Below are 16,735 nucleotides of genomic sequence, written 5' to 3'. Positions count from 1 at the left end.
AAAAGGTGACGACCAGGTAAAATTTTACCTCGTATATACGAGCACACGGCCCCGTCGTCTTTCCGGAATCCATGGCGTTGCGAGGGCCTCACGCGACAATCTCGAAAATGGAATGCAACTACGCTGCGCGTGCAGTGCTCACCGCTCTAGATAACCAATCGTATGCACGCAAATAGTCAACATTCGATGGCCCAGGTTCTGTTTACTCGGTTGTATCTTCGCCTCCTTCGTCGGCTGTTTCTTTTCCCTATAGAAAGCCAAGTCGAATAAAGGTTCTTCAACAGTTTTTGGCCTCCTGTTGCCGGTGGCACTTTGTTCCTCGTTAATTTTTCAACGTTCAATTTTCTCAGGTAAGTATCGATATGACCAAGTGGCGAAATGAAACAGAGAAATGGTTGATAACAAGCTGTCCTTTCGGCGAATATTCGACTGACAGTAACTCCGCTGGACTGTGCGACCTGGGACTGGAAAGTGTGGAATGTTATCGACCGAAAGTGTCGTAAAAAAAATTCGGACTTCGGTTTCATGGAATTTTATCCTCTCCTTTTTTTCTTCCGAGAATCGGTTTTGCGAAGCCGCATAGCGCAGCATCCTCCATACTCTACCATTATAAGGAGAGCTCATTTCCTGCTCGTCAGGTCCTTCGCTGTCCACAGCGTGAGGAGCCGCGAGGGACCAACCGGATTCTGCGTACAGAGCTTGAGGTACCGGCACAGAAACTAAATGGCAACTGGTGCCGAACGAGCAGGCGAAATGCCGAGAAACTTGGGCCACCGAACAAAAGACTCTGCCAGCAGGTTGCCGGTTAATAAGACCGAGAACATAATGCCCCAACGTTGAGCGCAAACATGGTTTACTCACTGGCGTTGGTCCATGACGAGTGGTAAACGGTACTTTTCTGTTCCAAATAATATTCAATCCTACACAATATGAGCTAATCAACATGCCTTGTTTCCTAAGACTGGGTATGGTATAACATACCTTGACGATAAGTTCTGCTTAATCCGTAGCACGTTACATTCAACCGTGAATCCTAATACCGCTTTATTCGTCCATCATCGGTCTTTGAACGATTGTAAAGCGTGGGACTGTAGTCAAATGTCGATTATTTCCGGTCATACGGCAATTGCAATAACACCATAAAATAGTTTTCTTCCAAATGGCTGTGTGTCGGGATTCGGACGATGTTTCGTTCAGAGATTGTTATCCTGGTGAGCCAACGAATGTCGACACGTTTCGAAAAGGATTAGGCCGTTATCCAGTCTCGTTCTGCCAGTAAAATTCGACAGATGAGGAGTTCGTTGAACTGATCTTTGATTACGATCATAAAATCGACATTGGCCATATCAAATTACGTTGGCACGTTTTGGTCGTACGAACGGTTGGTTGGAAGATGAGGAGTGATCAGGCTATAATGTCAATCGTTAAAATCCAGGATATGTTTTTGAGAGATGTAATCAGAAATTACACGATAATACGTATGCAAAATGTGATCAGATTCCGATATCGCGTCGATGTGAATTTGGTTAATGCGAATAATTGATAGAGCGAAATAGTCCTCCTTTCGCAGTCCGGAATATCTCCTCATCACGACGGTACTAACAAGTTTTTCACCATGGAATCGGGCTTTCATCCGGCGTCTATATAGATCCCCAAACCGATCCAAGTTGCGTTAAAGTCTTAAACTATTCGAGCTAGGAGAAGACTCGTCGTCCTATCAACATACTAATGCCCAACATTAACGCGAGAACGTGACAAACCGCAATTGCCCCAAAGCAAGACAACAAGCTACAGTAAGAATGAGTGACGATCAGGGAGTAGCTACGAGTTTTTAGCCCAAACTACGCAGTATTCACCCAATTACTCTTTCTAATAAACTTCCGGAATGCAACGGATTCGACTTGTTTCTATGGAATATTGACGTACGTTCTCTGCCTACCCGAAATAAGGAAAACACCCTAAGCTGTTTCGCCATGTTCGAAAATGAGCAGGCAAGTTCTATCGACATTCGACAGTCTTGTATCTCTATCGCGCAACTGACTATCATTGACCGTTGAATTTTCAGCCCCAGGCCCACTCACTCCACATATCCACGTGTCTGCGCTACACTTTCCCACCGAAAGTTGACCACCACTGACGGCAGCTTTGTTTGGTCTGCATTCTGCATCGGCGCGGAGGAAATGGAAGGCCAAAGGCTTGGTGGTCTTGGCGAAGGAATGCGTCGTGAAACGGTCCGGGGGCCCGCAGGGGTTCTTGTGAATGAACGACCGTCTCGCGTTTAGGGTCCGTTCACAACGAGGACGGAGATGATCAATGCGTCGCAGACACCGATCGAGCCTTGCAATTTTCGGCTCACGCGACCGCGGGAATTTATCACGTTTGTCTCACGGTACCAAAGCCAAAAAAAAGGTGAAAAATTATAGTCTCGACAATCCCGCGTAAGTGAGTACGACACATGCGTATACGCACACGTGTGCGTGTTTCACTTTGTACGTAAAGACAAAAAGATAAAGTATTGGAACCGCGGTTCAGGTTGGCCGACGAGAAAACGCCTCGCAGAAAATACCTGCGCATCTTTACGCCTGTTTCTCTCACAGTCTCACTCTTTCTCAACTCATCCTAACTCGCGCTTTGTCTGCGTACCGACTCGCTCTCAACCTTTTGTCTAGCTCCTTGAAGCCTCATCGTCATCGGTAGACCAGCGGTATTTCCAACACCTTGGATGTATCCGCTTGACGCGCGTAGAATTTCATCCTTGAACCATTAGGCGCACACGCCGCGACGAATCCCCGATTATTCAACTATTTTGGTGCAGTTATTTTATGACCTCTGGTGAATAGTTTACAAAGGTTGCATAGACTCGCCATTATGATGATAAAAAAGAAATTCGTTATTCTCGTACTTATTGTGATGGTAAGTTTGCTAGTTGGGAGCGATTTATTTTTACGTTATACCATGAAGACGTTGCGTAAATTTCGGTAACCGCTCAACACTCGGAGAGAATTTTTATTCTCATTTAAATTATTGTTGCATGCACAGGTTACGTGCCATTTTTCATCGGCATCGCTTCTCTCGTCTTATCTTCATCTCCAATATTATTTACACTAAATTCTATTTTTGATTTCAGATTTTTACGCTTTAAAAATTCCTGCTAACAATACAGACTTACGTGATTATATTTGCACATTAATCGACTACAGGGAATATTTCTATTCTGCGCAATATCAATAGTACGTAAGTGTAATTGTTTCAGGTCGCAGAATTTTTCGTATACTGTGCTTTCTTCGCTTTAACCGGAACTCTTTGGGGTGATAAACTACCGCCCCGCGAACGCGTTCACCTAATTAATTAAATAGATCGCGAGAAGGAAATACGCGGGCCGAATAATTTGCCAGGAAGTTTTACGTTAACGATAAACAATTTGACCGACAATCAAACATAAACAAGATTAGGCAATCCCACGTTGGAAGTATTAACTCGAGCGTTTTCGCACAGTCTGCGCAGTCAGGCTTCGCTAAGTAGCATAACTTCAACTTCTACTTCGCTATTTCGTTTTTCTTCTCTTTCTTCTATACCGTTTTCTTGGTCCATGTTCAGCGCGCGCTAACGAAACCAACGTTATATATATATATATATATATATATGTATGTATAGATATACGCAGAGCAGACCGCATTCAAAAGCCTACAGTCTAGACCGCGCGACGGCGAATGTGGGAGAAATCCCGAGAAAGTTTTAATAATAATTTAACTTTTGGCAAATCTTGGGTAAACATTTCCGACCGGAAAGTTTCATCGGCAGTATAAGATGACGATGCGCCAGCGCTTCATTAAATATTTGCCATATATATCCTCTGTGAAACTGAACATTACAGGTAAGTATAGTTTGCGCTCTTTCGTTCATCACACGATCAAAATGACATCGACTTTCTTCCGCCTCTCGAAACGATCGATCTTCGAAGACTCCCCATAACCGTGAAACATGTCGTTAGATATTTTAATAGTCGTGTTATAATGCCTGTTCAAAAGTGCGACGGCTGTGTTGCAGCCCGGCTAATCGCGAAATAACAAATTACCAGTTGTATAATAAGTGTGTGTATGCCCGCCTAACTCCAGGAGTTGGTCAAATATTTGATATGTTTTATAAATACATCAAGAGAACCGCGAACCAACAGCGCGCTTATCAACCGAATGACCACCGTTTAATTTTCCATAATTACTACCTTGCACACCGATGCCTGCCTGCCCGCCCGTCTTCCATCTTCTCCGTCGAGTTGTACGCGCATTGTTACGCCTTCCCGGGGGATCGAGGTCTCGCCGTACCCTCGGGATCTTAAAACCCTCTACGCGGAGTTGACGAAACAACTCTGCAAAGCACGGGCAAATGTTTGTATTCAATTTATATAACACTCGCGATACGCTTTACGCCGCGCTATATTGTACGTTGTATTTTGTTTATACCGTTCCTGATAGCGCGCACTTATGCAGGTATTATACATGTAATATATATATATACTCGTATATACATGTATATACACCTTACAGGCGCTGTAAATTCGTTGGATTTCTTATGCACGTTGCGAACCTGGTAATACGAAAACTGTCGCGAGCTGTGCAATACTGTATTACGCAATAAAAGCTTGCTGCTAATCATCCGTTCGGAGTTCAGCAGGTATTAGGTGTCGTAATTCAGCCGCAAGGCCAGGGGCTCGGTGTCGGACTCGAAAATGTAATCGCGAGCACCCCGTGCTTATACGCAATTTCCGGTTTTAATCACAAACGATAAATCGTGCAGAATCGACGCTGTACTGTAAACATTGCACGAAACTCGAGGCCTCTCACGCGTGCTCATTCCTTGTAGCTTATTCGCGAAAGCTCGATACCCGATATACACCTACGCGTAGCTTTCGACAATTTCCAGGTAATCGGGGAAAGAGATCGTTCCAAGAAGCAATTCTTTGACGAGGCGAATACCTTGCGAGCAACGCGATATTCGAGCTGCGGTAAACTGATGGAATTTGGGGATTTCGAGAGGCGGAATGGAATGCAACCGGTAAAATCTGCAGAGTTTCGGTATTCCCGAAAATTCCGTCGAGACGCGTGCCTTCGTTGCAACGACTCTACTTACCGGCTAGTTCACACCTCGGGTTAACAAGGTTCACCTCACAGCCGAGGATAAGGTGCTCGCAATAAATAACTGTTTACTCATCGACCGCACAAGGAAAACGGCCCGTTGAGTCCGCTGCGATTACTGACGCACATTGGAATTTTGTTTATTACGGTGTGGGAAATGCTTTGACTCATGATCCGCAAATGCGGATAATTCCTGGTAGGTATTTAAAGTAGGATTAACGGGAAATTAACAATGCCTGAACGGTTCAAATTCATACCTGTATCGTGCTTCAGCCTCAAATTGTGTATGTTCGTCATCTCATCGTCATCGTGTTCAGCAATTTCGGAAAGAAAATTGCAGCTGTATGCTTCTGTGTCGGGGTAGATGTTCCCTTTTCCGTGTTTGCGGAATGGTACAACGATCGTTCGTATCTTTAAACAGAAAAAAAGTACATTGTAACGGAGCTCGTGAAAAACGTTTGGAGAACTCAAAGATATACATACATATAATTATAGCGATAATCGTCAATACCTACAAGATATATACAAACGAAAACGGATATTTCACCCCCAAATAAAAGATGACCGATCAAAGATTCGGATTAACTATCCCAGATTGTTCGGGGAAAAAAAGTTTCGCCGGTCCGGCAAAGATAACGCCAGTCTACTGACAAGCGAGAAGTTTTTGCCGCGTTGGCCAGAATTTCGCAACTACGTAGACAATCGAATTCGTTGCCAGCTCGGAACATGGTTCACGTACATGTGTACAAACATACGTTCGGAAACCAATCTCGCTATGCTTGCAAAAGCAATTCTTGCCAATGCAGCAACAAATTTTTTCTCTGCAGTCTATGCGTGAGTGATAACAAAATTGTTTGACCAAAGCAGAAAATGACTATACGTTCTTTTCGTAGTTGTACGATCAATGTCGTAATAAATGAGTTTCACTCTTGCTTCTTTTACCCGCAATTGGAAGTTGTATTATTAACGCGGGATGTCGCAACAGTGCGGCAGAAATCTGCTCCAGTTTGTAAAATAAGGGCGCATTTTTATCTGCTCATTGTCAGTTCGAGACACGCCGCGATTTCGTGAATGAAAGGCGAGAATAGCTCTGAACCTTGGCTCGGAATCTTTGAAGACAATCTGGTATGAAGGTTTTTTCAATCACCCCTCCCATTCCTCTGTGTACACGTATAACTTATTATTATCGCATCGAAGTCAGGCGCCGTTATCGGGCATTGCTCGTTGGCGGTGGTAAATATTATAGAAAAAATATCATTAATCTCGAGAGTTGGTATAAAAAAAAATTTCAGATAAATGAAGAGAATTCGCAAAATAAAATAGATCAGTGTAATAACCCGGTGACCTATTGATGTGGATATCGTCGGCTGACCCAGACAAACAACCTTGCGTTACAAAAGCCTCTTTGCATTTCGTATGAATGTACCGTATGTATGCTACGTTACATGTACGTATGATAATAACGCAATTTCATACGTATTTATTTTACTCGGTGCAGCGGAACAACAATTCGGGGAAAATATCGATGCAGCGAGAAAACACGGCGGGCGGTAGAACAAACAGTCGGGATTCATCGTGTTTACTTGTTCGTTACATAGGCGTCGGTCGCCGCCTGTTGTTACGAATATCCTCGTATGTAGATGCGCGCGTGCCGCTAACGTTATACGGATATCGTGCAATATAACAACCGACGGTACAAAATATTTTCAATTTTGCATTAACTAGAACTACGCGCTAAAACTACAGGTCATGTCTTATTATCCGTAACAACACAACGTCTGTATGATTTAGATTGAAGAAAAAAACAACGTTACGGACAAGTCAATCACAAACTTTGATATTTGCTCATCAATGGCGCTCATTTTTATATTAACTAGTTGGTAAGTATCTTCAATCCTACTTTGACATCTTTGTCTTTCTTTGGCTCTTACGGGTTTTTTTTTTTTTTTTTTTTTTCTTCCGGACGGTTGTAGTTTACTGTATATAACGCATGAAAACAAGGTAACGTGAATATCATATCTCTCTGAATAAAAAATGACTCTAGGCATCGTCGTGCAACTCATGTCATGGCAGATAATCAATTATGTAAAACAGGCTTATTTTCCGAGTGTAAAACTTGGTTAGTGTTACGTGATTAATTAGATTTTTTTTCTGTAATAGTTTGAAAGAACTACGTCGCGCGGGAAAAAAAAAGAAGAAAATTACGTAAATTAGAACTCGACGTGAATTATAATTTGTTTGCATACTAACAATTAGTCAAACTGCATCGGCGGTGTTGATAAAGAATGACCAGAAAAAAATATGACACACAATTCTACAGTCGAGATCGACAAAAATAGCGAACAAAGAAAATATAAAAATCTTTCGTCCGATCTACACACGCGAGCATGAGAGATGACGAGCAAGACTTATCAGAGGAAGTCAGCGGCGACGTGGAACGGGGAAACATTTCTACGTTATTAAAATTCCCCCAATTTGAGTATTTGCATAATAAAAGACTTTTATAACACACACACAAAGCACGTGAGGTGAGAATAGAAGTAAAAACGAAAGATCCCCGATTCGTTTAAAAAATTGAAATTTAATACAAACAAAATTGTTGTTGACCCTCTCTCCTTTTTCAAACATCGGTAATTCAATTCACGTCACGACGAAGGCGCTCGCAGCTTCGCCGCTCAAGATCACTGGGAGATTGCTCACGGTGTTTCCAATCTTTCCATCCTCCAGAGAACGACGCGTAGTTGCAAGAACCCGAACCCGTGACCCTCGTGCATTACTCCGATTCTTGTTTGCCTTTGTTTTCGAGTCGGTTTTGCGCCTCGCGTGCGGACAAAGAGGAGGCGATATTGTTGATCCCTATTCCTCCCACTTTCGGTCCGCGCCTCGTACCGTCCTGCGGGTGTTTACGTTTTGCACCGAGAGATCGGTGCAACGCTCCGACGCACAACCCGGAGAAAGCCGATGCTCCTACGGACGAGTAAACAAGTCGGGAGTACAGTGCAAACACCTTAGGGGACCCTCTCCGATGTCCACTTCGTCCGCTTCTCCAACCAAATTTTCTGTCAATTAATGCGCCTGTGCGCATACTAATTTTCAACGTTTCAAACCGATTGCCCGACGATCCAATCGTTCAAAATTTCATTCTTATTTTAAACCACTGCTGTTATAAAAGAATTTTTCTCAGCCTATGCATAGATGTGATATTAGTTATTGCAAACAAAATCGTTGACGTTTAATCTTTTTCTTGAAATCTATGCAGTTTTTGCAATTGGGGTTCCAGTTATCGACAGGAGTGATGGAAACGGAGCACGAATGAAATATGGCGTCAGATCGTCGCCGGTTTTGTGGCTCAATAAACAATTGCGTGCCTAATGTTAGCTGAGTCGTTACCGCCTAGCAAAAAAAAAAAAGTCTCTTGCAATCATTGAGACAGTTTGATATTGGGTGAAGAAGAATTAAAAAATTAAAACTTTTTCAGGGCCATCGGACTTTGCCAAAAATCATTTCCACGGTTCAAGAACTGGAACTATTTTACCTTCTGATGATATTTTGTACAAGGTAGAGAAATTCTGTGCACTTAAGCTCGCGAGTGAGATGACGAAAGTTTTCGGGAGAAACAAACGTACGCGCAGGGTGTTCGGGAGACGTTTGAGAACAAGCGTTCCTCTAGTTCAGTTCCGACGTCTTGTTCCAAGAAACATTTCAAGACACTTGAGAGACTGGGCTAATACACGTCAAAGTTCTTAAACGGACCGACCCTATTTTCCACGCGATCCTCATCCTCCCCCGCGGCTTCGTCGAGGCTTTCGGCGAGTCTCGGAAGGCTCCCTTTATCCCTAAAACCGTATACCAAAGAATCCTAAAACAACAAGCAGCCAACGCGGGTCGACCGACCGGTCGTTTAGCCGAAGCTGATAATTTACAACGCCGCAAAAGCGCAAAGGAAGGACGGAGATGGAATCCTTCGAGGGATTAAGCGGTGCGGGATCTTTCCTTAAGACGCAGTGTCTCAATTCCTAGGATTTTGCTTGTTTTCGACCGCACCGATCTCCCGCCAGCCTTCCAAGGTACGAACGAACAGCTATGACCGTCCCACGCCGACTGATCGACCAATTCCATTGTGTCAACAACAACAACAACAAGTAGCTGCAGAATGACGCGGGACGAGGACAAGGGATGAACGATTCTACGGGCGAAACTAGGATTCATCTTTTTCATTAACAATGCCGATAAATTCGACACGGCCGGTCATGACGGAAGACGGCGAAGCTTTTTGGAATGACGTTTCCAGGAGGAGGCGGCAGGTCAAGGGTCAGGCCAATTGTTAACGGACACTCCTGATTCTGTTCAGCGTAGGCAAGTTGTTCTTTCTACCTATCAGCGTTACGAATCAACTATAGCCTCGTTTCCTGATTCTTAGCATACGTAATTGCTCGCCCATTCACATCAGTCAGTGACAGATTACGCTTCTTGTATCGCGCTACTCGATACGAAGTCCGAATGGAAGAATAAGGTCTGTGTAATCTGAGCCTAAAATGCAAATTCGCCATTGAACTGTACTGTAAGTTATGAATAAAAAAAGAAATATATTAATAATACCGATTTTACCTTAATGGCGTACAATTTTTTTCCCTTCTGTAATGTCTGTTAAACAGCTTAACAGTACTGATCGTTTCTTCTACACGTGAAACGCGATTGTGACCGACAACGTCGTAGGTAATATACCATACCTGGAATCCGCATTGCAGTTACACATATGATACGATACTCGTACAATTTTAATCGATTTCTTCCCTGGAACGTAGATTTTTACCTACGTAGTATCTGTATGTATAAATAAATATGCATGTACACATATTGCGCGTTATATATTCTCATAAAAGTAGCCGAGATCCGTTTTATTTCGTGCGGTTTTCCATTTAGCGCCCGACTTCCCGTTGCGGTTAATTAATTATCTTACCTTGTATTTTCCCGATACATACCCATAAATGTACACAGAGTAACGCTGGATTATTAAATACGCAGCGCATTCGCGTGAAATTTCTGAAGCGCAGTATACGAATTGCTTGTACTTTCCCCTGTCAAATACCGGCGTGATAAAAAAATGGAGTAAAAAAATACGCATCAGACACGCAACGGTGGTGTACAAAGTATGAACGTATCAGAGGCATACCACGCTATCTGAACATTCGATCGGAAAAGAAGCTATAGCTGATAGTCTGAATTCATTTTCTCCGAACAAAGATCTACAGCATTAAGGTATGCTGAATAAAAGATTATAAAAAAACTTGCAAATACCGAAAAACTTCAATCATTCGAACTCTTCGTAGGTCGAAGGTTTGTTTTTTGTCCAAGTTAAAACGCGTTTACGTTTTTATAACATTTGAAATATTCGATACTTCGAACTCATGGTGCATCTCATTAAATTTTTGTTGGCCTTTCACGGATTATGGCAAAAAAAATTGGAAGGCAGTTTAGAAAAAAGACAAGAACATCTTGCTTTTGAATTTGTACACAAGAAATGATTAATGTTTTAATATTAATATTAGTTAGTATCAATGATTGTTAATAGAGGCATTCAAAGATTTCATCGTCGTTTTCTTTTCTGTTTTACGAATACGAATTTGGGCACACAAAGAGATTCATGTTTTAAAGATACTTATTATGAAAAATAAATTCGAAGACACGCTCCAACTTGAATGCATAGGTTAGTAGAAAATTGATATCTACCTGGGATGACGTCATTTCCGATCACGTTTTCAAATAACGCATTATCCAATCGCTTTTTGTCGGATGTATGCAAGCTTATAACGACGTTCAATACAATATGCTTTTAACGCAAAATTATAGATCGTCATTGCTACTCGGTATCTTTAACTCGCAACTGTCACACTGTACACAGTACAAACAAGCAATTATGTCGATACAGTATCTGTTCAAGTTGGTGATCAGTGACCCGTTTTGACGCAGATCTAACAATGAAAAAAGTAAGGTTCAATTGCTGATTGTTTACTAATCACTTACCGCCGTTAGATCAAGCTATAAAATACGGAGATCAAGATATCAAGATGTTTATAATAATTGTTTTATTAATATAATCTTTGAAACTCGCTCGTTAATGCATCTCTACAACAAGGTCATAGTTTTTAAGAACTAAAAACAGCTATTATATGAACATCTTTCTTTCTCAACTCTCAAAGTTATGAAAACTGCAGCCTGCGTAAAACTTCGCTTGCTTAAACGAAATAATATCAACAATTTTATGAATAATATATAAAGCACTTGGTTCGAGAGCTCAAAACCGCAACTTCGAATGTACCGATCGTAAGATTTAGCGTTTGCGCTTACATTTCGCCAACTTGTATACCTGCATGTTCGCGAAGAACTTTTGGTAATCCATGTACAAATTTTCGGTAAAGCGTCATCGTCACCAGCCTCCGATACATGATATATGTTATCGAGAGTAATAATTACGATCCTTACAATTGATATAATTTACTGAGAGCATCTTGGAGAAAAATTTGAAAAAAAACCGCCAAGGTAATTTCGTTCGTATAACGGTATTTAAATGTGGACATAAAAAAAATCTACTGAGATTTTCGACAAGTAAGTGTAATGAATAATTCATGGAATGATTCGTATCGGATTACGGTCGAAAACTTTAATTCGCGCTAGAGAAATGAAAGAAAAAGAAGTTGCTAAACAAGCAAAATGTTCGCAATGGCAGATATCGATTGGACAGAAAAAATAATTATCGACGTAAACCTGGTGTTGCTCAATCAATTAGCCTTGATTTCCTAGTCATATGTTTCGCATACCAAAATCGTCGCCAATCATATTGAAAAACTTTCCAAAATCATCTTCTCGTAATCTATGAATATTATTAATTCAACCAGAATTAGATGACTTGAATAAAAAATGCATTTCACCGGTTCGAAAACTGCTCAGTCCACGCGGCTTGTTTGATTTTCTTATGGATTACTTACTCTTTCTGTATCTTTTTGTTTTTACCTTTCATCTTCTCCGAGAAAACTCCGTTAGTCGTATTTCTGTTATTTTTAATCGAGTCAACGGTATAGCGGGGATAATATTGAGCAAAAACAAGAAAATGACGTCAATTTACCAAGTGACGATTGTAAACAGATCAAAGTCCAGGTGCCTAATGGTGGTTCACGCACACGCGAAACAAAAATAATTAATTATTAATAGAAGAGTCGGGCGAGATGCCTTGAACGGTTGCCTTGACACCGATTTCTCAAATAAAATCAGTATAATCCTGTTGTGTGCTGCACATACTGCAAGATCACACTTTAGACGTCGATTATTTCTCTTATCGCGGTATTCAATTGATTGTACCGAAACGTTTGAAGCCCTGCCGAAGCGGACGTCGCTCGTTGCATCGATCAGTGATCACTTTAAACGTACGAAACGCTACGCTGTGATAATATATCGGGCAAGTGTAAGAAAACACTGACCTCGTATTGACAAATCCAGGTATATCCCCCAATAACAAATCCCTCGTCGTTTCAATTAACGTTATTATTGCTATTATTACCATCGTAATCATTGTATATTTGTGGTAAACAATTTTAATTTACCGTTTGCAGAAACTTATGTAAAATATGACCAAATCCAGTTGATTCTATACCTATAAATAATATATAATGTGAGCTGCTTTCTTGAAGAGAATGCGGTTGGTTACCAAGCGTATTAAACAAGTCGATTTATCCGTAGATTATACATACGCGCATCGCCCACGTATAAAGCAAAGTCGACATACCTACGTTGACACGCATATACGTACACATGTTACACACTCAATGAAATCGCACTTTGAACGATGCTGAATTCCGCCGTAACGTAAAAGCCCAGAGAAATAAAATTAACAAGCAATCGCCATAAAACTCGATCGCATTTTACTCGAAAGCTCTACATGGAGAAAGGCACCCATTTAACGATGCGAAAAGACGCGCACATCAGGCAAGTATGTATACATAGTACATAAAATACGTTTATATAATCTACGCAGCGCGAGATGTTACAGAAATAGTCAAATACGCAGCAAAATTGTTGCCTCAGTCGTAATTTCTAAGGGTAGTTATTAGTTTTTTTTCTCTTTCATTTTATTTTAAGTTTTTTGCAAGTTCCTCGAAGGTTGTCCGATCTTGCAATCAACCCCTGATGGCTGTACTGCTAAAAGTAGATTATTGCGCGCAAAAATACGTTATGTATACGCAGGAATTATTTACTACGCAAATTATAAAGTCGGTAACGCGTTCGAAAGCTGGATATTTTACAAACTCGTTTATTCGTGTGCGTCGTGATACGTATACTTTTATTATAAAACTGGAATTATAATATGCTGAAACGTAAATCGATCGAGGATTGAAACGAGAGAGTTATTGATTGCAGGGGCCTTGATCGGCACGCCTGGAATCCGGTCTACGCATTCCTGCCTTCCGCTCGTGAAGAAATTATTTATCAATTGACTGCGATTAATTGCCCAAGGAGTAAAGCGAATTTGCAATTAAGCGACGCGATGCATTCAAATATGTCGTTTAAAATCTGACGCTCGTTATAATTCACTTTTACCCGTAATCGTGTCTCTATATTTTCTTTTTTTCGCTTTTTTCTTTTTGTTTAAACCTTGCAGACACGCCGATTGACAGTTATTTCAATTTACTATTATCCTACACTTTCAGATAGCCGATGACATCTTTCAAACGGAGGACGTCACGCCTTTTGCCGATTTGGTAAGTACAACAAAACCGAACTCACGTGTTATATGCTCGGATCTCATATTTCTCGACTAAATAGGGGTATACGTAATTACTCTTAGTTGAAGATACTGCACCGCGTGAGCTTTCAACTTTTGCTAAACGGCCCGCAGGCCGAAGTGAAAGGCGAAATACCTCATTAATTGTTTGTGTGTCTGTGTGTGTGTGTACACATAATGTATATATATATATATATATATATCCCGCGCCCGAAAAAAAGCGACTTGTAGCCTTCGCAGGTGCAGATTTAAATTACTGTTCAAGAGAATTACAACTATATGTAACGTTTATCTTACCGTTAATCATACCGCTTTAATGGAGAAACATATATCAACTTGTCACTGGCCGGCTGTTTAATTTATTTTCCGATAATCTAAGAAAAATATGTTAAACATACTTTGACCATTAGAATGCGTATTATTTCAATGTTTGCATTTCTCATAATCCGGTGTAGAAATCCTGACTGAAAGAAAAAAAATAATACTAATATTAATTTACGTGTGCAGATTTATCGACAGGTACCGCGACTCGCGAATTTCGGAATTATTTAGGTAAACCGATTTCAGAGTGTTCAAGCTCTTGTTTGTTGTGTTTGTTTTTTTTTTTTTATCTGAACGAAAACATAAGTTGCCGATACGTTTTCGTTGTACAAACGCCCAGCTCGCTACAGTAAATAAGGCAAAGAATGGTCTAAAAATATCGACTACCAGGAAAAAGTTGTTAATGAGCTAAGGAAAAAAAAGTCGACGCGGCAAACGTCTTCGTGCAGGCAAATGAGAGGTTTGGGTCCATGCGGCGGTGAGAATCGCCGCAGATTAGCAATTTTCTTCGTTATCTCCGGTGGTCAACCACACACGATACCCTTACGATACGGCACCAATGTCAAGTCGAGCTTGTAAAAGACCGGACAACGGTCAGGACGCCCGTCGAGAATTCCCCGAAGGAAACAAGGAAAAGCCCAACCTCCAGACTGGACTTTACGCTTCGGTATCTCGCTCCGTTCCATCCGTTCGCTCGGACGCAAACGGTTTCTGGAATTCCCTCAAACTTGTTATGCTTACAATTATCCAAAATGCGTTATCAACCTCGCTGCGTACTGTTCTTGCTGATAAATTACATATTATTACACATATTATACGCGTTTGCGCACGTGATGTAATTGCGACAGATGCGAAAGAGAGAAGTCGCAAAAACAACGTGATTCGCTCAGCTCGGCGAGTGGGCAGAAAAACACGTAACACGTGAACACGAGCATGTGTATATTCGCGTACGTACGTTTCATCCCGGACTGCATGAAATTTATTTATTTCTCTCGTTTTCCAATCAAAACAATCCCCCGGCCTGCATGTAATAAATTTTCTTTCTTTCTTTTTCTAAACAACATCAAGCGTACAATGTTATTGGTATAAAACGCGATATGAAGGATAAATTTACCGTGTATTTGTTTTCCGCTTACCACTTTCTCTTGATCGCTATAGCGAATTGTTGATATTTTGTTTTGTATTGTTCCCGATACCCACAGCTGAAATCATCAAGCAGAGAAATGATTGTGGAGTAACGATTGCAGCGATGTAGATATCTCGTCACACATGTTTATGCAATGTACTAATCACACATTTGTGCTCATCGTCAGCTGTATAACCGACCTGTACGCTTTGTGAGCAAGTTCAACACGTAACCGTAACGTACGTCCGATCATGCGGCACCGCCTTACGTCGCTTCCGCGTAAATAACAATTGTTATGTGACAGCAAAATTGCGCCCATGATGCACACCTACGCGTGCATATTAATCCTGTACACACAAGTCGTCCATTATGCGATTGTCACACAGCGTAAAATTTGTTTCGACACAATTTAATAACCTATTTAATACATGATACGATGTAATTTTGTCATCATTAAATTTTTTCTGTACGAGCATCAACTTTTTTTACGATGCGCACGACGGGCAATAATTGTTGTACGGTACCGGGATTCTTTGTTATTACCAATCTTGCAATCTGAGCTCTGCCATTAATATCGTAATTCATTGTTCTAAGACTCGGTTCGATCACAGGTACATTACAAGTAGGTACGCGTAACGCGCAATAAAAAGTAGCTAAGCAGCGTAGCCGTACGATGTGATTGTTTTTCCATTCTCGTTTCCTTTTTTCTTCTTTTTTTCTCCTAGTGAAAAACAAATAGAGGAGAGAAATGGATATGGAGAGATATTCTGAAATACGTGTTATTCTCTTGACCGATCACGAATTAGGTAAATAACAGTAATCATACGTCCATATGTCCGTATAATATTATCGTGATTGATTTATCAAATCGGGGATTAGATACATAGAAAATTGGCGCCGACTAGCTCAAATTGTGTTTCTTACCCGCGAGAGTAGATACGGACGTATAGTATGTGTGCAGCATGGTATGTAATGTTAACATTGACGCAGCGTTACGCAAAAGACGTACACCGTGTGTCGCAGACTCTTCAAACACGAGCCCATTTCGTCATTTACTTAACAGGCGATAAAAATGATTGCTATGGTTGGAGGTAAACATACGACACTTTTCTGTAACGCTTCAAGCTTACCATTCTGCTGTATTACTGTAGCACAAGACATACGCGCGTGTCTTCTCGACACACAGTCACCGGTTACTCTGTACGCGAATGATAGATAAACCATCTCTCTTATCTGTGACCCAGTTGTAGAGAGGGGAAACCCAAGAAGGAGGACATTTTTTCCGAGGGAAAACAGAAAAGAGCCGAAGGATAAGTTACTGTAAGCGTAGGAGGTTGGTTTAAAAAAAAATTCACCCGTCGTCGACGCACGTTCGGAATT

General features: G+C 41.2%; 1 protein-coding gene and 1 long non-coding RNA gene across 2 annotated transcripts in view; one reads left to right on the top strand and one right to left on the bottom strand.

Annotated features, from left to right (window-relative positions):
- LOC107223053 (3-phosphoinositide-dependent protein kinase 1) overlaps positions 1-16,735 on the top strand; it is a 329,093-nt gene that overhangs the window by 213,119 nt on the left and 99,239 nt on the right. Inside the window, exon 4 of the mRNA XM_046744443.1 lies at positions 13,835-13,885. Within this exon, the coding sequence (XP_046600399.1) occupies positions 13,835-13,885 (51 nt within the window). The remainder of the gene's footprint in view (positions 1-13,834; positions 13,886-16,735) is intronic.
- LOC124295216 overlaps positions 1-16,735 on the bottom strand; it is a 62,519-nt gene that overhangs the window by 30,762 nt on the left and 15,022 nt on the right. Inside the window, exon 2 of the long non-coding RNA XR_006905128.1 lies at positions 5,390-5,543. This is a non-coding gene — a long non-coding RNA (uncharacterized LOC124295216). The remainder of the gene's footprint in view (positions 1-5,389; positions 5,544-16,735) is intronic.

The sequence above is a fragment of the Neodiprion lecontei genome, chromosome 6 (assembly GCF_021901455.1).
Source record: "Neodiprion lecontei isolate iyNeoLeco1 chromosome 6, iyNeoLeco1.1, whole genome shotgun sequence".
Taxonomy (NCBI): Eukaryota; Metazoa; Arthropoda; class Insecta; order Hymenoptera; family Diprionidae; genus Neodiprion; species Neodiprion lecontei.
This window is presented reverse-complemented; position numbering and strand designations above follow the sequence as displayed.